The sequence below is a fragment of the Onychostruthus taczanowskii genome, unplaced genomic scaffold, assembly GCF_017590055.1.
Source record: "Onychostruthus taczanowskii isolate IOZ18803 unplaced genomic scaffold, ASM1759005v1 scaffold48, whole genome shotgun sequence".
NCBI classification, from domain to species: Eukaryota; Metazoa; Chordata; class Aves; order Passeriformes; family Passeridae; genus Onychostruthus; species Onychostruthus taczanowskii.
Window position 1 is genome coordinate 2,388,373 of NW_024502347.1, and position 21,775 is coordinate 2,410,147.

Here is a 21,775-nt window from a genome sequence, read left to right on the forward strand (position 1 = left end):
GGGGGAGGGGGACGACAGGGAGCGGGGGGGGCAGCGGAACGGTCACGCCGCCGTCACCTCCAGCCTCACCTTAACCCCTTCCCCCTCCTCCCCCGCGTGCCGGCCACATAGATCCGCCCGGGCAGGGTTCGGACCGGAAGCACCAACCGCCGCCTCCGCCTCGGGCTCGTGGGTCTGACCGCGGAAGCGGCCGCGGCCGCGCCGCGTGCGGGGCGCGCGGGGCGTCCCCCGNNNNGCGCCCGTCCCCGCCACGGCCCCGCCCGGGCACCGCCCCGGGGCTTCGCGGGGCCACGCGTGCTCCCGGAGCCGGGGCCGGGGTCAGGGTCCCCCCGGTCCTATCATACGCGGCGGGAGGAGCGGCTGGCGGTGGTTGCGCTGGAATCCGTGTCGGTCCTTGCTGGGTCGCGCTCTGAGGGGCCCGGTGAAGGGCACTGCGGGGGAACGGGCCGCCCCTGCCCCGAGCGTCTCCCGGCAGGTCACCCGCGGCTTCCCCTGCCCGGATCGCCCGCTGCCTCCGCCCAGATCGCGCTCCGTGCCCCTGTCCCGATCGCCGCCCGCATCCCCTGCCCCGGTCGCCCGCTGCCTCTACCCTACTTTTCCCTGCGGTGTGTCCACACAGCCCTTTGTAAATAGAAGGGAACAAACTCTGAACCAGCAGAATGCGAGCCGGCCGCAGGCCAACAGCCATGTGACGGCTCCCACATAGCGTTGACGCAGTCCCAGAGTTTTTTTGGGTTGAAGTGTGAGTAGGGTTTGTCGCTGCCACCTATAAACACAGTGTATGCCTGACCCATGGGGCAGAGACATCTCAGCAGGGAAAGAGAAACCTTTTCCCTGTTTCCAACTGTAATGATTTACATCTCATAAAACAAATAATTACCCGTGCGTGCTCATACATTTTCTTATCTCCTCCTAAATCAAACTCAGCATTGGACCAACTAAATTTTTATCTTTGCTAAGTATTGTCATAGGTTAGGTAAGTTCAGTGGATAAAAATAAACGGGAGGTGAATGCAGTTTGGAGGAGAATTTAAACTGCACAAAGTTCAGATGGAACAGTATTTTAAAATAAAAACAGAGTGAGAGTGAAGAGAGGAAAGCAAAATGTTTTTAACAGACCAGAGGAAAACACGTGGTTGAAGAAAAGACAAATTCATGCATTACTGCTGGAAATAAATCAGGTTAGTGTTTTGCTGACCCCTGCAAGATTAAATTGCTGTTTGGTAAAAGTACAGAGGACTTCAGTTTTAGGCAAATTGTTTTAGGCAAATTGTGAGAAAACTGAGAAGAGTGATTTTGGTTTGTTGGGATTTTTTTTTTAAATTTACTTAATCTGCATATTTAATTAAAATGAAACATGAAAGACCCAAATTAAGAACCCTCTTAGATGCCCTCTTAGTCCTACTGGAAAAATACCCTTGTTGCAGGCTGGCTTCAGTGGAGATTTGAGACTTCATGTCCTGCTTTACGAGGCAGCAAAATGGGTTTTCAAAATATGAAAGTATAGGGATCTTTATTGTCTGTAAGAGTAGTGCTTCCAACAACATCTGCTTCTGCTGGTTACTTAAAATCTGTTTCTTGGTAGTTTTAGAACTTACTGTTCGTGTATTTGTAATCAGAATGCTTGTAATGTTGGAATGCTGTTTTCTACAGTACTTAATATTACAAGTGTCAGTACTAGATATCAAGAACAAATTTTATTGAGAAACAAGGCTGCAGCACCCTATTACCTCAAAATGGATAGAATAGAAAGCATTTGCTTTTAGTATTTCATATACCGTCTACTTGCATTTTGCTCTTTGCTCAGTTAAATGAGGCAACATTCAGATCTCAGTTTCTTTAAGATGGGTGGTCAGTTTCAAATAAGCTACCTTGTTTTTGTTTGGTAGCATTTTTTTTATTGAGGTGATTTCAGGTATTGGACTTCTTCTACCCTCTGCTTCTTCAAAATTTATAAGGCCATGTCAAAATTATGTAAAATTTGTAGTCCAATCACTGGTCCAAAGATCTGAACAAAAGGCAAACATTGCCTCTAAGAAATACATTTTCCAGCTTAGTCTTGGAGTGGTATTTATGTCTAATTTAGTTGAGTTGAATTTGTATTGAATTGTTTTTTACAAATCGGAGGAATAAAATCTACCCAGAGGATAATTGCAATATTGAAATTATTGAACCCAGCGCTACAGCTGGGAAATAAAAGATGCAGATTACTTGGCACCCAAAGCAGAATGCAGAACTCGCTGTTCTCTAGGTTTGCTTCTCAGCCCAGCAGGAGAGCTTTCCAAGAGAGCCTGGAGAGCAGCACACACCCTGAACAGGAGGCAGCTCCTGGGCAGCCTGAGCAGAGGGCAGACGCCTCCAGTCTTCTTTGACACTGGGACTGTAGGGCTGGGTGTTGGGAATTGTTGTTTCCCCTCATTATTTCCAACTGTTCTGTAGGAATCAGTCTTCTAAAACATCACGAGGGACAGAGTTCCACACTGTTGCCAGGCTCTTAGAGCAGCACTCTGCTCACCTGCTGTGTGGAATGGGACTGCTTCCACCTACCCACACCTGCTTTCAAGGCTCTGGACTTCCCATGGGAAGCTTTGGTTACTTTCTGTGGTTCACGCAGTGCATGTTAGGAAATATAGGCAGAGAGTCTGAGACAGGGAGCAGGACAGACACTTGAGTGTTCACTGAGATTAATTGATTATTCATTGTCAGTTGCTGAGAATGAATAGATGTACAGTGCTTTTGATTGGCTCTGGATAAATCATACTCTAGTTGTGTAGTGTAATACCATTGCAGTTTGGTGATAAAATCCTGTTACAGGATGGTATGTGTAAGAGGAGGTGCTAATTTTGACTGTTAAACACCAGCTGAATGTACACGTCTTGTAAAATTTAGCTAGTGTCATTTCCTTAAAAGATCAGCTTTTTTTTTTGTGTTCCTCATTTATTTTACTTTATTAGGATACCTATGCTGTAAGAGGGGTGTTGTATCTTTCACTGCATACTGAAAGCTAAGGAAACTGAGCAGTTTATTCTGCCTATGTTATCAAGCACATATTTAATGTGACTAGCAAACATGTATGTCTTAACATTTGCCCAAAATGTAGAACAGTTGACCTCTTCAGAAGCAACACTCAAGAACACTTTTCATTATGACCTGAGTTTTATATATGAAGCAATGTACCACCATGAGGCTTTAAAGGGAATAAACTTAATACACAATGTCTCAATCCCTGTATTTTTAATAACATTCTTGTAGCCAGTAATGAAGAATTAGGGACGTTCCTGCCAACCTACATGAAGAAGCTAAAATGCTTGGTGGGATGATGTTGCATCCAAGAAGCAACTTCTACACTTTTTCCATGTATTAGGGAACTGAACAGTACAATGTTATATGAGGAGTTAAATTCTAAACAGCAAGCTTCTATAAAACTGATAATCATAATTTTTCTTGTTATTATTTAGTATCTTGTTTAAGGTAGTGATTAATTTTCATTTATGATCACCATTAAGGGTGATGAAATCCAAGTTGGTTTCCACATGCAGCATGTGTACAGTTTTATAGTTTCCTGTGTGGTTTTCACACTATTTTTTTTCATTTGTCAGAACTCAGTACATTAGATATGGGAGTTCAAAGAGTACAGAGTTACTCTAGTTACAAACAGCAGGATAGCAGTATTTTTTTCTGGTGGAATTTTTTTGTTCCATTTTAAAGTCAGGATGTGAAAATTATCAGTCAGGCTTTCTTTAAGAATGGTTGCAAAGGCAGAGAACTGCCTTCATGTTACATGATGAGCAGGATCTTTTCTCCCTGTATTGTGCCTTTATAATGGTCAAAATCATAAGAGGGTTTGGGAAAGCATCTTCCAAGGCAAACACATGAGTAATTGTTAGGTGGTAAACAGGAGGAGGACAATGCACATTATGGAAGATTTAACTTATGAATCAGTTAGGATTCAGTTCTGTTTTGTGTATCAATAACTAGATACACCTTATGCTACTTTTAAGTGGCAGTATGCATTATACTAGATTATATGAGACTGAAATACATTCCGAGTTGCAATTTCTTCCCTTACTCATAAAATCTGTTGTACCCCAGTGCTTTAAATCCTTAAGACTTCAGTGCATATTTTGTGTAGGTGCATTTTTGGTAGATGGTTCATGTGTTCTGTTCTACATGCAAAAGCAGTATCAGGGTGGTTGTTAACACTGAATGCACAGAGAAACATTCCAAAACCTTGTTTTTAAGGTGTTCTTCCATGCTTTGGAACTCCCAGCACTGCCCTGTGCATTGAGCTTCTCTATTAACCATGGGTAATACCGTTTCAATATGGAATGTCGTTACCAAAATCATACAAAAGTGCAGTTCAGTGTCATGACCTGGTACATTTTTGGAATAGAGGCAGATGTCTAAGCAAGAGTAATTGAAGTATGGAGTGTTAAGTCCCTTCATTGAACTGTCTTGTTCATTGCCTAGTCTGATGAGAGGGGAGAGCAGGATCTGTGGGAAGGGAATTTGTCCAATAGTGACAGACAAGGTGTTTCAGGACTCCTCTTCTTTCCTTGCTCCCTTGGATCTTGCTGTTGATGTAGCTGTAGGTGTTTGGTTTGTTTTGGAATCGTTCTTCCAGAGGAAAACAGGATGCAGTGCAGCATCTGTCTGTATCCCAGCAAGATAAAGCTGCCAAGGCTGCTCTGCCAGTCACCGTTGCAGGCGTGGGCTCCCAACTTCAGCACAGAGTGTTCACTCTTTCCTGGAACTTGCTAACAGCTGTCCTCTAGATAGCATTGAGTAATTATTAGGCTGAGGATGATAGGTATATTTATCTTACGTTTTGAAAAAAATACATATAAGATTGAAATATGTTTTGTATACTCAGCATGACAGGGAACAACTGTTGGATGTTTGCTTTACTGTATGTATTTCTTACTCAATTGCTTTTTGCAGTATTTGGCCCCAAGATCTTTTAGATTTTTTTTTTTTTACTCCAGCTTTGCTTATTCTCACAGTCTGGGCTAGAATGCTACCTCAAAACAGACTTTGACACTGCTACCTCTTTTAAAGAGGAAATAATTATTATTCGTAAGTACTGACAAACAATATTTTAGTGAATATGAAATGTTTTATCTTTAGTGGACTTGAAACAATCAACAAAATTTTGTTAATCTTACATATACAGGCATGCATGCACAGACACAGTCAGCAACAGATACAGGCTTTCCCCCTTTCCATAAATCCTAATATCCTGTGGAAGTGATGATGCCTTTGCTCTGTTGGTGCCTCTTTGTTGGCTCACTAGTCACTCATGGGTCCACTGTGATCCAGATTTGAAGCAAGATAGTGGAATAAATAAGGTCTCATTAAATGGCTGAACCAAGCCAGTGGCTTGATGGTATGAGGAGAGATTTTAATTCCTCCTTTCTAGCCCAAACCTTGTGCATACTCCTGAGCTGGGCCTTTTACCTCTGAATTACAAGGAAAGTGACCCAGGAAAAAAAGAAGTGAGTTGATTTCTGACAGTTTATCAAGATGGAAGGTTAAGGTGGGCACCCATGCTTGACCAAGGGAGCAGGTGGGGCTGCAAGGCAGGAAATCAAAGGGACAATTGAATCCTGTCTCTTAACAGAAGCTGTTTTATGTTTGATTTGCTTCATTTTCTCAATACTGGAGTTCTTACAAATCTCACAAAGACAGGAAACTAGATAAGGAAAGAGATTATTACTAGGGCTCTCCCAAAAATGAAAAAAATTGGAGTTTGTGCTTTTTTTTTTACACCAGAGATCTCAGGTATGGAACACAGTATTCCTAGGCTTCATTGGTTCTGACACTAATTTGGACTATTCACTTTTAATTGTATTCTGGCAGTTTTCAGATTACAAAACCTAAAAAGTTAATGCTGTATTTCAAATTTGTGAAACAATGTTTTAACTCAGTGTTATTTGACCTGAATGTAGGGTAGCTTTGGCCTTCCTAATACTTCCTTCAGAAAGTTAACTGTTGTTTTGCTTTAATTTTCACTTTTTTACGAGTGTTTAGAGTGGCTCTTCAGATACTCACTTATCTTCTCCTTTTATTTTGATTTTTTTTATCTGATAGGAATTTTTCTAAAGTATTCTTCCTATTTGAATAGTAGTAATAGCAGGAATTAGAAAGAAAATATAATTCCCTATATTCCCTCCTAAATATTTTGTGTTGTTTCATCCACTGCCACCTTTTAATCTTTTCTTCTGACTTTGTGGTTAACATTTTTTACTGTTTTGTTCTGATGAAGCAGTCTAGGATTATATGAAAAATCATTTTGGTCTCAATTTTAGAATGTTCTGTAGCGGTATTGATAGATTTGCTTACTGTCACCTCAGGCTCTCACAAAAAGATAGTGTGTCACACTCCCTGAGTACTGACATGTGTTGATCTTGTACCACAGCCCTCAGAGCCACGCCTAGTGCAGCATGGAAAAGTGCAAGGAAGATCCTGGCAGTAACTATCAATGTGTGTGGGATATCAGGGCAAAATACGGGATTTTCTCAAGGTCCAGGAGAGCTTTTTGATGGTGCTGTGAGAAGCAGACTGCTGTAGGATTTTTCACGAAGAGCTGTAGTGGCTTTGTCTAAATCTCTAAATACTATTGAGTTAATAAGACTGGGTATTAACCCATATCAGGGCTTATCAGGTGGTTTAGAAGTTGGTGTGGGCCACTTAGTTTCATGCTGTTACGTCTAGAGAGTTTGCAGAAGTTTAAGTGACATGATTATGGTACTGTTAAGCGGGCATAATTGATATATGGATCAATTCATAAATGCAAGTGCTGAAATAGGGAATTATGGTGGGTAAAAGGATAAGGTATCTGAGGGGTTTGTAGTAGCACTACATCCAAATGAGAGAGACTTATTTTTATATGTGATGATGAAGACAATCTCATTTTATCCCCTTGAGGATGCCCTTTACAAGGCTGTATATAGGGGCCATGTAGAAGATCAGCACATCAAAGAGTATCTTGGCTTCAAGGGTGGCCCAGTATAAGCTGATTTTATAAATCTGTGCATCTTTTGTTTGGGTGCCACCCATTGTAAATCGTACAAAATCTAATCCAGAATGGAGCCTCATAGTTGCTCTTACAGCCATCAAATTGCCTACAAATTGAAACTCATATCTACACAGCATTCAAATGTTTACAGAGTTTTTTAACAGTATTTTGGGTTGTAAAAGAAAATATATAGTATTCAGCATTATTCAGGAGAGAGGTACAGGCTGTTTTTCCTTCCACAGCAGATTCTCTGTCTTTGTCTCCCCATCTTTCTTATCAGTTTCATTATAATTCCCACTCCTGGGCTGTGTGTACACTTTTGATTGACTGGTTTTATTGACTTGCACTTGTAAAGCAATAATATTCTGGGGCCAGATAAGCATAATGCTGCGTGTAGAGGAGCATGAGCAGAGTGTGACAGTTTGCCAGTCACCCGCTCACCAGATGAGAGTGTCAGTTTGCAGCTGCGTGCCCTGCAAGGGTCAGTGATATCTGACTAAGTTGTTTGCTTTGTAGATCTCCAAAGATTTAGAATATCTTTTAGGAACATGTCCAGAGATTGATGTTTTGACCCCAAATAACTTGCAAAATTGGTTTTCAAGTAAACAGAAATACAGATGAGTTTTTTCACATAAGAAATAACACTAAAATCATGCTAGCATAATACATATATTTGCTTTTCCCTACAAAAACCACATTATTTAGAGGCTGAGAGAGAAAAAGGACTTACTGTAGATCTATGTGCATTATTATGCTGGAATTGATGCAATTTATACCAAAAGATCAAAGATTTTTAATAAAAACTTACTCCAGGATGTATGTTACTATTAATGATGAATTTTCTTTCTGTGATGACTTTGTGTCAACCACAAGAGCAATATGACAAAATTTGACTGTAATAATAGTGATTTTGTACAGGGTGAAGACTTCAATACAATTAACTTCCATTTATATACTGCCAAGACACTTTACAGAGAAGGTTTGAATGACTTTTACATTTCTCTGTACCAGAAAAAGACATAGAGTTCTAAATAGTTCCCTACCTGCTGTATGTTATCTACAATATAGTTTGCCTATTGATGGGTCTGTAGATGGCTGTGAAGGTTACTGAAAATAACCAGTTATTACAAACATACAGACTGGAAAGACTGGGATTCATCTGTGGGCTGCTAACTCAATACTTCTAGATGAAAAGTAATTACAAGAGGAGATGTAGATATTCCCTGATTCCAGAAGATGCTAATATTTATTTTTGTATTTTTGTTTTGTTCTTTAGTGAGATAGAAGATGAATTCAGCTGAAATCACTGATGATGATGAAGGTAAAATATTATACTTTGTATAATTTTTGATCAGGCAAAACTACTTGTTGATTTAAAGTATTTGCCACCTAATAGAGAATCCAGTTGGATCAATACAAATGACACTAGTATTTTTTTTAAAGTTATCTAAAATAGGGAATTATCTTTGTTAGTCATTATTATTTCTGCTCTACATCCTTCCTCCCCTCCAAAAAAATCTTCCTCCTGTAATTATTTGTTTACACTTCAGATTCTTTTTTGGAGAAGAAACTGTCATTTACTGGAAAACTGAATGATTTGACTTTGAGATGGCCCCAATATACACTTATCATAGAAGTAATAAAAAATAATGGAGTTCTTCAAAACACATTTTCATAAAAAGAAACAAATCAAGAACATTATAGTAAGGATGTAATGGTTTTCTGGAGAGGGTGCTTTATCTTTCTAAACATTCTCTTTTTTCAGTAAAAATTCCTAAAAAAAATGTGAAAGTAGAAACTGAAAATGAAGATGAAGCTCTAGACTGCTCAGTAACTTCCAGATCTGCTGAGAAGCACTCACTGGATGGTGCAGTGACTTGCCTACAGGATTCCAACAAAAGGAAACAGACCTCCCTTGGCTGTGATGGGTCAGGAGGCCAGCAGGATGCCTTACCCAGCGTGAAGAAGAGACGCTTTACGCAAGAGGTAAATTCCCTACACATGACTCTGATTTTTTGGTTCATATTTCCTAGGCTAAATTCTCTGCTGCTATAAGTAGAATGCAAGTCTTTTAACTAAATTTGGATTGGTAATGAGTTTGTTGCAAATGTGGCTAATCCTAAGCCAGTTTGCACACGGCTGGGTATTCTCTAAATAACATGGAAGTGATCATATTTATGAAATACAGTTAATAGTTATAGGTTAAGTCATTTATGTGAATTGTATTTTTGTTGTTCAGCAGATAACATAGGAAGGGGCAGTGATTTGGAGTAACTTTGCATGACTCTGATTACAGTCCCTCTCATGTCACACAGTCCTTCAGCTTGATCCTCAGTGGTAGAATCAGGGTTGTAATTCTTTTTTCTGTGACAAAGATTTAATGTCAACGAGAGCCCTGTAAATTAGTGTACTATTTGAAGGATAAAAATGCAGGGATGCAGAAGATTTCAGCCATATCAAGAGTGGAATGTATTATAACATCTGGTGTGGCATCCCAGCTTGGGACCATCCAAATGTTTCTGTAGCCAGTGAAGGAGATGCCCAGTCTTTTCCATTGTCCTGATGTTGTGTTTCAACTCTCTAGCAATGACAGATTTTAATTAATCTCTGCTGAAATTGAGCTAGTTTCTTTTTGTCCTTGTCCTTTTCAGTAGGGAGAGCAATGATCATCTGTTTCTAGAAAAACCTTCTGCATGTGGGAAAATTCGTGTGATGTTGTCCACTCAGTCCTTCCTTTCCAAGATTAAAATTCTCTTTTTCTCAGTTCTTCTTCAGGAGTCACCTTATATTTTTGTTGTTCCATTTAAGAGTGCAGAAAGACTTGTGTCTGGTGTTGGATAGTCACATCTCTCCTGCCACCCTCTAGAGCAGTATAATGACCTCCTGTTTTTCACACTCAGCACTTTATTAAAATAACCTAGATTCAAATTCATCCTCTTTTGAATAACTTCAGGCCCTGGGTTATATTTAGTTTGTGACCTATCCTAATGCACGTATCCTTTTCTGCTCTTCTGCGCTACCTAGCCAGTTATTCCATGTTGTATTTGCACATTTCATGTCTTCTTTATAGCCATAGTTCTCTGTGATTCTTTTTCTTGACTATCATCTCTCTGACTTCTTACGGCTGTTTTTTCCCCTGAATGCCTGTGGTAGGTAGGTTTTAATCTTATTACACGGTTTCTTTCTTTTCCTTTTCCTTTCTCTTTTTCTTTTTACAATTGTTTTCCTTGCATTCAGATTCTTAAAAGAGCTTTATAATGGTCTCTGAACTGTGCTTGCTTTGCATTTTCCTGTTTGCCATTAATAAATCTTAACGTTTAATTTGAAATTAATTATAACTTTGGATTTATAGTATTAGAAGTTGACCCAGTAATAACGATGAAAATTCATTCTTGGCTGACCCCAATGAATCAGCATGTTTAGTTAAATAACCAACCAGAAATAGTCCTCAATCTTAACAGGATTTTTAAAGTTAATTACTTCTCTAGTACCAATATTTTGTTTTAATTGATGACTTTATTAACTATTTCTATTTAAATAGTGGAAAAATCTTAATTATTCTAAAGAATGTTGTGCTTATATATTTTTACTGCATGTCATATAGGCATCTATCTATGATATTAACAGAGCTGTACTTCTTTTGGGCTGGTAATTACATTACTAAATTACTTTTTATCCAAAGAGTTCACTTTTTAAAAAATTTTGAATGCCACTTCATAATCAGAAATTAATTTTCCCTGATTTTCTTTGAAAAAACAATGTGTAGAAGATTGTAAGTTTAAAAAAGTTATGTGCGGGACTTTTCTTATGTGTCTGAATCTATGTTTCTTGCTTATGCATTTATTTATTCTTTACTCCTGTGCTTGAGTATTATGTGCTGTATTCTGACAGATATTTAGACTTTGTTTATTAAGCATAACAAAGGTCATACATGGACTTGAGCATTGAACAGAACAACAACTAAGCAACTTTTAAAACTTGGCTTAGGTTTCCAAGAGAGTATGTGAGAGACTATTTCACAATTTCTTATATTGGTCGACATTTTGCAAAATACTGCACTTTGCAATTGTTCTTTAAATGTTTAGAACATAAACACTTGCTGTGCCACTGTAGTATAAAAAGCAGCACTATCTTACTTATATTGAGTCTCAGAACAATATCTTTGTTTCTTTTTTGATAGTACATTAGAACTGATCATCTTAAATGGGTGCAGTATTATCTGAAATTCATGGATGTTTAAAGATCAGTGTTACAGAAAACTAATTAGTTAAATTGGAGAATTTACAAAAGCCATGTATTTATGATGTGGATAGTGTCGTTCCCAGATGGAAGCTATAGGCAAGATAATTAAAAGCAAAAGGAAAGAAAATGAAAATGCATCTGAACTAAAATATCCTTAAATATTTTTAAGGCCCAAATGTTTTTCATCTGCTAGGGGAACACTGGCTATGTGTTTCTGAAATGCAAATATTCTGAAATGCAAATCCATCCCACAACCAGATCTGGCTACTGGGAGCTGCATTAGTGAAGGAAGAAGTTTAGCTGCTGTCGTAGTGAAGATCTGTTGTAGTTGTTAGCATGAGCTCCAGAGCACCATGTCCAAAACTGAGACTGCAAATTTTAATGATCTTACTGTCAAAGTAATGAATTAATGTTCTTTAATGCACATCCTAATATTGATTTGGCCTGACTTTGTGTGTGAGGTGCACATCAATAGAAGTTACCCTCATATTGCCATGTTTTATTATATAATTAATTAGGGAAAATAAACAGCAGGAGGTCAAATGAGAACTGACAGATACCTGGTGGCCCATGGCAAGCTATTTAACAGCAAGGTATTGTAGCAGTAGAGAAGGAATTGAAAGAGAGATATGCTTTTTCTGAAGGAATATTTGGTATATTCTCAGTTAACAGAAGTGTTAATGAAAGAGCAACTTAGGTAGTAGGTCTCACTGGTTGTGTAAGAAGTGTTTTGTTTTTTTCTTTAGATGTAAAATAGTAAAAAGCTTTGTAATTCAGGTTGCGTGCCTGACTGGGGAGCAGTATGGTTGGTGGAGATTTTCATGGCCTGCTTTCAGGTGATGTCTGTGGGGCAGAGCTCTGTTGCCACCTGGAACTATCCCTGTTTCTTCACTGACAAGTACAGGTGGTGTATGACAACTTCAGTCCCGGCTTAGGAGCCTGCAGTTTGGTAGGGGCAATGTGGATTTCAGTCTGCTCGCAGCTCAGTCGCTGTGCTGGCTTTATTATGAGTGGGACTGGAGTGGGACAGTCTTACTGGGACTGGAAACCAGGTGTCCTAGGCACTGTGACAGCCAGGGATTCTGCACACTGAAATGCATCTCCTTGGCTTTTTGATCATCTCTCCACACAGCTTTGGATGTGCAAACACAAGGTTTTGTATGTATGGTAATGTGATGTGAGTGAGAGCAGAACTTGGAAACAGCTTCTGTTTAATTGAATGCTGAATTCTAAACTTGGAGTGGAAACCAGCTTGTTCTTTCTAAGTCTGCCTTGAGTATACATTGCATTAGAAATTAAAAAATAATTAGATTCAATTTGTCACTGCAGTAAGCAGATGCCAAGTGTGAGTACACATAGGGACCACATTGATTTAATGAGTTACAGTTCTGTTTCTTAAGAAAGAAACCTTAATTCAGGTTCCTCACTGTAGGACATAAAGGGGCCTTCACTAGGATTTCAAATTTCTTGTGGCTCTCAGCTCAGACCTGAAGTCTGTGTTTAATTTGTTTTAATACTTGAATGCAAATTCTGTAGATTTTTATCTAATTAATGTTCTCTAGAACAAACCAAGAAAATTGTTTCAGTATAGAAACATTTTCAAATCTGGGAATGTTTTCTCATGTTTGAATTCTTTATGTTAGATTTTGATTCTGTTGTATCTGCTTAGCTTTTAAGAATTATTTACAATATCCACGTGTTTGCAAAAAAAAAAAAAAAAAAAAAAAAAAAAAAACAAAAAAAAAAAAAGCAAAACCAAAAAACCACGAAATCACCCAAGTCCTGCATACCTACTGTGAGATTTTAAAATACTTCCAATTTCAAGCAATGAGGAATAATTACAAATAATTGGAACATTAAGACCTTAAGAATTCATTACTGGTTTTGTATAATTTATAGATTATATAAATTTATATGGTTTAAATAATTTAGAAAGTTAAAAATCCATGAGTCTAAACTTCCTTGCCTTTCAGAAATAAAAAAAAATCTTCTGTTAGGCTTCCTTTTAAAAAAGATATTGTACCAAGGTACTTTCCACTTTTTTATTACTTAAATAGAATACCTTTTAAAAATTAAGTAATTCCTAGGATTTGTTTAGTAGTTCTGCATCATTATAAAGATATTTTTTAAAACCTGTATATAAAATTTTCACATCAGAAAAAAAGAGAATAAGCATTTTTTTTTGTGGTTTATAGCCTTTGTGACATTTTCAAAAGCTAACCTAAAGAGAGTGCCGGAATGTTAAATGCAGTTGTTGGAGGCAATGGCAAGGTCACAGGACTAGGAGTCAGAAAATCTAGATGCTATTCTTGGCTCTGTTGCTGACTTGTTGCCACCCAAATTCTTGACAGCCCAAGATCCTCCTCATATGCAAGGTGAAGCCTAATGATACTTAATTTGGAGGAGTAATTAGAGAGCTCTGTGGGTAGAGAGTACTAAAAATTATTATTGCATTTATATTCCATGGAGAAAGCCATGAGCCAAAAAAGGGAAAACAAAAAGGAAACCTAAATAATACTTTACTGTATTTTTATTTTTCCTAGTGAACTTAATAACTTTTATTATAACAAGTCCCCTGGAGAAAATTTGACTTTGCATATTTACGTAGCAATGCTTGCTTAAGGAGCACATATTTATAGGTAGTATCTTTAAGGCAGCCTTGCTAATACGATATTTATTCATTTGAAGGGCTCCCTTTCAAACATGAGGAACAGAGATGCTGGCTCACCCACTCAGGTAAATGCAGAGCAGCCAAGCAAGAACAAGAATTCTAATGTAACATGGCTCTGTGAAGAAGAATCCTTCAGTGACATAATCACTCCATCTTATAAAAAACCTCTCTATGGCATCTCACACAAAATCACAGAGAAGAAGAACCCACCAGGAGCAGAGCAGTTTGCTTCTTACGAGTTGTTTGAAAAAATCAACCCCAGCAGTCCCTCACAAATTCGGACTTTGAACGATCAACGCAAGAGAGACTCGGCCACAGCCATTGCAGTAGCAGCAGCCACAGCAGATTCAGAATCAAATATATATTCTTTGATACAGAAAATGTTTTACACGCTGAACACCCTCAACACCAATATGACTCAGCTTCACAGTAAAGTTGACCTGTTGTCTCTGGAGGTCAGCAGAATTAAAAAGCAAGTCAGTCCAGCAGAGTCCGTTGCTGACTTCAAGCCTCCCCCAGAGTACCAGCTGACTTCCACGGAACTCAAACAAATCATGGATCAAAGCTCATCGGGCGGAGACCTGGCTTGCCGGTTGCTCGTGCAGCTCTTCCCGGAGCTCTTCAGCGACGACGAGTTCGGCAGGAGCTGCAGTGCATGTGGCTTTCTCAACAAAAGGAAACTTGAATCTCTTCACCTGCAGCTTATTCGTAACTATGTGGAAGTTTGTTACCCTTCTGTGAAGAATACAGCTGTGTGGCAGTTGGAGTGTTTGCCTCAAGTCAATGATTTTTTCAATAGATTTTGGGCTCAAAGGGAAATGGAAAACAGTCAGCAGAATGTGCAATCATCCAGTTTTTATGAGACTGAGCAGGTTGAATCCTCTCATTTTATGGAGGATAAAGAGCAGGAAGAAGCTTTGTCCTTGGACAGGAGTAATGTCATTGCCTCAGATTACATGCTGGATGCTCAGGATCTCAATGAATTTTTAGATGAAGCTTCTTCACCAGGAGAGTTTTCTGTTTTTCTGTTACACAGACTGTTTCCAGAACTCTTTGATCACAGAAAATTAGCTGAAAGGTACAGCTGCTTTGGAGACTCTGGAAAACAACTGCTAGATCCTCATCGGCTTCAAATAATCCGTAGGTACACTGAAATTTACTTTCCAGACGTGCAAGAAGAAGAAGCCTGGTTGCAGCAGTGTGTTCAGCGAATAAATGATGAGCTTGAAAGTACGTATATGGATGGAAGTGAATGTGACCAGATGAGAGATGACTGTTACGATTCTTCTAGTTTACCAGATGATGTATCAATCATAAAAGTGGAAGACAGTTTTGAATATGAAAAGCCTGGCAGACGGTCCAAAAAAATTTGGCTTGTACCCATAGATTTTGACAAACTTGACTTTCCCCCTCCTGATTTTGATGTTCCTGTCCCAGATTACCTGTTAAACAAAGAACAGATTAAAAGCATATATGAAAGCAGTCTTTCCATAGGCAACTTTGCTTCCCGATTGCTTGTTCTCTTATTTCCTGAACTATTTACTCATGAAAACTTACGGAAGCAATACAACTGTAGCGGATCTTTAGGCAAGAAACAGCTTGACCCCACTAGAATTAAATTAATTCGACATTATGTGCAGATACTGTACCCCAGAGCAAAGAACGACAGAGTGTGGACGTTGGAGTTCGTTGGAAAGCTTGACGAGAGGTGTCGACGAAGAGACACGGAGCAAAGGCGCTCGTACCAACAGCAACGGAAAATCCACGTGCCAGGACCCGACAGGAGGGAATTTCTCACCTATGCAATAAACCCTGAGAGATTTCGGGAAGAATTTGAAGGGCCGCCACTGCCACCGGAAAGAAGTAGCAAGGATTTTTGCAAGATACCACTCGATGAACTTGTTGTTCCTAATCCAGACTTCCCTGTGCCTTCTCTGTATCTGCTGTCTGACAAGGAGATAAGAGAGATAGTGCAGCAGAGCCTGTCAGTTGGCAACTTTGCTGCCAGGCTTCTTGTAAGACTCTTTCCTGAACTCTTTACTCCAGAGAATCTAAGACTGCAGTACAACCATTCAGGTGCTTGTAATAAAAAACAGCTTGATCCCATCAGACTGAGACTGATCCGTCATTATGTGGAGGCAGTTTATCCTGTGGAGAAAATGGAGGAAGTGTGGCATTATGAATGTATACCGAGCATCGATGAAAGGTGCCGGCGTCCTAACAGAAAAAAGTGTGATATACTGAAAAAAGCTAAGAAAGCAAAAAAAGTGACAGGCTCTTTAAACTGCTAAGACTTTGACCACTAAATTATTCTCAAGAGTATGCTTTGGTTTAGACTGAAGGGCCTGTCAGGAGCTGAGGGTTCTCAGCCCCTGGGACAGTCAGGCACTAAATTTGTTGCGTTTCAGTGTGTGTGTTGCATTTCTGTTGGCACGGCAGCAGTGGGAAGTGGCTGACTACATTAGTACATGGGTAAAGACCATCAGTGACAGCTATCAATGACTCGCTAAGAGCATGATATTCACTGGTGCAAATACATGTATTGAAACTATTGCTCCACTCCCCATTTCTGCATCTTCCTTTTCTATCACTTTCTAATAATAAAATTTTTTTTTTATGGTCATGCTCTTCAAGGGCAGTTTTTCATTGTACCATTATAAACAGTATTTTTAATTAATTCGGATTTTGAAATATGTAGACTAAGTTTAATTTAAATTTGAATGTGCCATTTGCATTGGAAATCATTGGAATATTAGACTTTGCTTTTACAGTAACTTCAGCTTCACACTTGTTTTGTTCTTCATGATATTGAGGTACTGGAAGTTATAATACTGTGTCAAAGAGTGGGTCAGAATGGTGTCATTTGCATTTTTGACTGTTACATTGGTTTTATTTCCAAAATCAAGAATTTCTGTTGAAGAATTGAGACATGAGCATAGACACCGTATGAATGGGGTTTTTTTTTGCATTGACACCGCAAGCTTGGTACTGCCCCCGTGAGTTCTGTTATTGTTTTGTCCAGTGTAACTGCTGGAGTGACTGAGGATTGCTTGTCTTGGGTAAAGCCAGCAAAACAGACCCAAGCCTATACCCATGGAATGTCTTCCCATCATCTGCTTGCCACCCTGTTTGTAAAATAGCAGAAGCAACAGCGACATCAAAAAGACCTGAAACAAGAAATTTTAAAAAATTTAGACCTTACTTTCTATCAAAATCATGATTCCAAAGGTTTCCAGTGTTGATATTGAATTGCATATATAAAAAGTATGTGCAAAGATTGGTTTTGCAAAGATTGGTTTTGTGGTGAAATCCAGTGTTTCAGGGTCCCAGCATATGAGCTGTGGTAATGTAGCTTACTCTTTCCATGAATGCAGCAGCATCTGGATATTTTGGGTGTAGGGATATGGAACTCCCTCACTTCACCAAATTGTTTTAGTGTAATTAGTAGCTATTTGGAGACATAACTGTGTATGTATAACTTAGGTTCATATGGTCAAGTTTGCATCATTAATATGTTCAAGTGTAACAATGACCATCCAGAACGCAATATGAATTTGCTGTATGACTTGTCACTGGAGAGTGCTGCTTTAAAACTAGTTTTTTCTTTCTTTTGTACAAAAAATTAATCCTGATAGAAAGGGTGAGAGAGAGTCAATTATGGATTCTTAATACAGCAAAGACAGTGGTTGCCTACAGAGCATCACTGGAACACCTTGGAGCTATTGTTGATGTTCTCTGTGGTCCTTTTCTGTTGTTTACTTAGATGGGTCATAGCAAATTTTAAGTCAGTTCCAATGTAATTTTCTATTTTAGCATTTGTAAGGAAGTACAAAATATTTGATATTTTTACTTCAGATTTTTAGAATATATTGTTTGTAGACTCATACTGATCCCTTTAAAAGGAAAACAAAATGGTTTTTCCTGATGGCAAGAACTAGTAAATGTATTGTGTTAAACTGGGAGTAAATCATAGTTAGTAGCATTTGCTCATTTTGCCCATATGCTAGAAACATTCTCAGAGAATGTATGAAAAAAAGTCATGAATGTACTAAACGACACATTGATACTGTTTATATCCATTTAAATGTTTCCTGTTGGTTTAAGTAATAGCAGACCATATTCAAAATGGATATCAGAGCAAATACGGCTATAATAAATCAAAATCATTTTACCAAAGATAAAGAACTGATACCACAATGTCTGCATCTGTTCATTTTAGTGCATAAATTTGTCAAATTGAATGTATCAGAAACCAAGACTCTCTTGTCATTGTATGCTACCTAGAAACTCTGTGAATTTTTTTTACATGCACTTTTATAGGATATATAAAATAACTGAAGATCTTTACAGCTGTTTAATTTGTGGTTGCAAATAGCTGGCCAAAAGGTAAGAAATACAATTTTATTTTCTTATCTTAATGTCATATGTTTCACCACTTAGTGATGTCAAAGCTCCCAGAAGAATTCAATATATACTGAACTTTTTTACAAGGGATAGATGTTACTAGCTAGCATGCAAGTTTGAGACATACTGGCTTTTACTGTAGATGTTGATATTAAGTAAAAAAAAAAATATCAGTCAGTTGATATTATCTAAAAAGTAGTGAAAAAAACAATTTGACAACTTTGATCATAGAAATGATAAATTATAATTTTTGAGACTAGGTATAAAATATTTTTGTTGTGTTTTTTTTTTCTCTTCTTATTGCTGTGCACATTCCTTTTGTCCAACTCTTCACAGCCCTTTCATGACTCGTTTGATTGTATGATTTATAACTGATATCAAAAAAATACAGACATATAAATAATGGCATAGTTCACTAACCCAAGCTCTTGCAGTGCATCTGAAGTACAGCCACTTCATCCAGTTGGTCAGTCTTGTAAATATATTAAAGGAATATTATTTTCATACAAGAGGAATGTTGTCTGGTGATTGTTCAGGTACAAGCAGGATTATTTTCCTATAAAGTCTCTTACTAAGGTCTGAGATAACCTTAGGTAGCTGGACAAATACATAAAGGAAAACACCCCAGTTCGCTGCAGCCATTTAAAAAGATTTTTCTGTCTTTCAGACTTTTTCTCTTTAAAGGAATAAACTTAAAATTTTGGAAGCGAAACTGTGATAGGAGGGTTGCTAGATATTGAAGTGTTGGGCGCATAGGTAGCCATGCCCCCTGACTTCCTATGGATAAGTGTTACTTTCTACCTACCCAGTGAAGGTGGGTGTCAGGTGTCTCCACTTGTTACAGTGTAACTATATCAGCTTTCAATAAGTATTGAATAGCCCATTTCTAAGCTTTCTAAAAGAAGCAGTGTAGTGTTATTATTTATTTTTGCATCTTATGCATTTTCTACAACTTAAACATTTCCTTAGAAGTTCTGTAAAAAACATAAACCAGCACATAAAAGGGAGGTGACGTATGCATCCGTTTATTGCCTGTTAAGTGTATTCAGGTGACACAATCAGCAACAAATGTGTTGGCAAATGAGAAAAATCTTTAAATGAAATCACTTAGTTTATGCTGATGCAGTACAGCCAACAGTGTTTCATGTTCTAAGAAATGTTTGTGGCTTTTTAAATTATCTTCAAAATGCATATAATTTATTTCTAGGTACATTTTTAAAATTTTGTCATTCATGTCTTTTCAATTATTGTTTGATGTTTATGTTGTAGCACTGAGAAACAGAATTGTGTGCTCAATGCTCTACAAAGGCACACCAGGTCTAGTTTCATGCTGGAAGGAGCTAAGTTGAATTCTACACCCCCCAAGAAGCCCAGAAAATAATGTACAGGTTTTATTTATAGTTTATTTTCATTCCGATTTCATTTTGCTGATTAAAGCAATGTGGAACAGCAGGAAAATTCAATGTCTTAAGCTTGCCTTGAGGACAGGGCATAAATTGACAAGTGCTCTTACTTACAAAAGTACATTTTAGTTGATTGCGCTTAAAATTTATGGAAGAACAAATGTGGCAGGTTTTTCTGAGTAAGTGAAACAAACTCCATCACTGTCGTTGCCAGCATTTCTTTACTGCCTTGGTTTGACTTCCTGATTTTTTTCCATTATTACTGCAAATCAGCACCAATGGAGTTACAGATTTTTCCTCAGAAACATTTTGAAAGTATATTTTTAATGTGCCTGAAGTTGATAAAAATGAATGAAGTTATGGTTTAGTTTCCTCTTAATTCTCTCTTAAAATTGACTTTGCTAAGAAAGGCAGAACAAGTAAGAAATATGCATTTGTCTTCATCCTTTCCTACCTACTTTTTTTGTTGTAGTAAATGTTAAGACAGATAAATTTCTAGTAGTAATAGTGCTTTCAAATCCTTATTTTGCCCTAAAATTCATTCATCAAAACTTCTCGCTGGTAGTAATAGTCTTAATTTTTTATGGAAATGTCTTGCAGAATACATAATGCCTGTGTTTGTCAGAGCTCACATAAATCCTGTTCTGAGGTCATCTCTCCTGCAGCAGAATGCCAGCTGAAGGAGCTGCCCAGACTTTGCCAGTTCCAGCGCTGGAAGCAGATGACTCCTAACAAAACCAAACCTTCATCACATTCACATTTTCCTTGTACCTCATCTGACTGGCAGGAGATAAGCCCTTACACTGTATTATTTTTACCCACTGTATTCCTTTTAACTTTTGTAATTTTCTGGATGCTGTAATTTCTAGCTAATGGCCATGAAAGCCTGAGACATGAGCAGACCACTTGCTTTCTCCAATTCCTGGTTTGTTCCATCATGGAACTGTGGTCCCCACTGAGCATTTTTCTTTGATTAACAGTTCAGAAGGAAGAACTTTGATTCCCGTGGGAAAGGAAGAACTCTAATAGAAGAGAAATAAAGCTGTTCTTTTCCCACTTCTCCCCTTTCTTACCCACACCCCAAGACGAAATTGAATAGAGCAATTTTTAGCTATGTTTTTAGCCACATTTTCCTTAATTTCTGTTCAAAATTTAGTAAAACTGACTTCCCAGTCATAAAATCAGTGAAATTGCTACATGTCCAGTCACACTAAAATTGATGTTAATAGATGGAAAGAAATTATTACTGGATTTTGGAGGAAGATCAGCTAATTAGTATCTATACAGAACACACACACAGAAATGTCAAGTAATCACTCCCAATTTCCTTCACAAATTTCATTATAGCAAAACAGCTGTTTGTCCTTGTTTCCAGAGGCATTTTGTAGTCTTGTGTGTTAGAGGTTACTTCTCTGGAAGGCAAAATATTCCTTTAATCGTTACACTTTGAGGAATGTACCCCTTTGGTTAGCTCATATGGCGGTGTGTTAGCGAGTTCTGCAAATGTTTCCTGTGGGAAGAAAATCCCAAGGTAACTGTCAGCTGTGGGAATGAGTCACTTGATAGTATTGCATCCTACATTTGAAATCTGACCCCTTGTATAAAACCAGGAGTTTGGTATTATGTCATGTAATGTTGTCCTTTGTCTCTTGCTCCCTATCTCTCCTTGTTCCAAGAGTTCAAACAAAGAGGGCCTCCCTCCCTGTAGTGCTTGTCTGTATGCAGAAGCACTGGAAAACAATGAATTTTAGCTTCAGTAGTGCTCAGATGTGCGTGGCTCACATGCATCCCTTTGCATTCCTTTCCCTTCCATGCCAAGCACTGTATTTTGGTAGGTGCTGAAGGCAGACTGTCCTGTCCTGACATGCCATTACAGGAAAATAGCAACCAACCCCAAGAAACAAAACAACATAAAAACCAAACCAACCCAACCAACCAACAAAACCCCAAACCCAACTCCCTGTCAGAAACACTTGGGTGCTCTTCTGTTCTAAGAAAAAAAGATTTGCTTATTATGTGGCCAGAGGGGTCGGGGAAT

The 21,775-nt window shown here is 38.3% G+C and overlaps 1 protein-coding gene across 5 annotated transcripts in view; it reads left to right on the forward strand.

Moving 5' to 3' along the window:
* The window catches only part of BEND3 (BEN domain containing 3), a 19,551-nt gene extending 708 nt beyond the window's left edge, over nucleotides 1-18,843 (forward strand). For 2 of the 5 annotated variants that reach the window (XM_041414926.1, XM_041414925.1), the window contains exons 2-4: nucleotides 8,294-8,338; nucleotides 8,783-9,003; nucleotides 13,948-18,843. In XM_041414926.1, coding sequence (XP_041270860.1) covers nucleotides 8,305-8,338; nucleotides 8,783-9,003; nucleotides 13,948-16,221 — 2,529 coding nt within the window. In that variant the 5' untranslated portion in view covers nucleotides 8,294-8,304 and the 3' untranslated portion in view covers nucleotides 16,222-18,843. Of the gene's footprint in view, nucleotides 1-1,102; nucleotides 1,181-8,293; nucleotides 8,339-8,782; nucleotides 9,004-10,087; nucleotides 10,171-13,947 lie in introns of those variants that run through there. The other 3 variants (XM_041414927.1, XM_041414929.1, XM_041414928.1) reach the window with 3 other exon arrangements.
* Nucleotides 18,844-21,775: the final 2,932 nt, after the last annotated feature.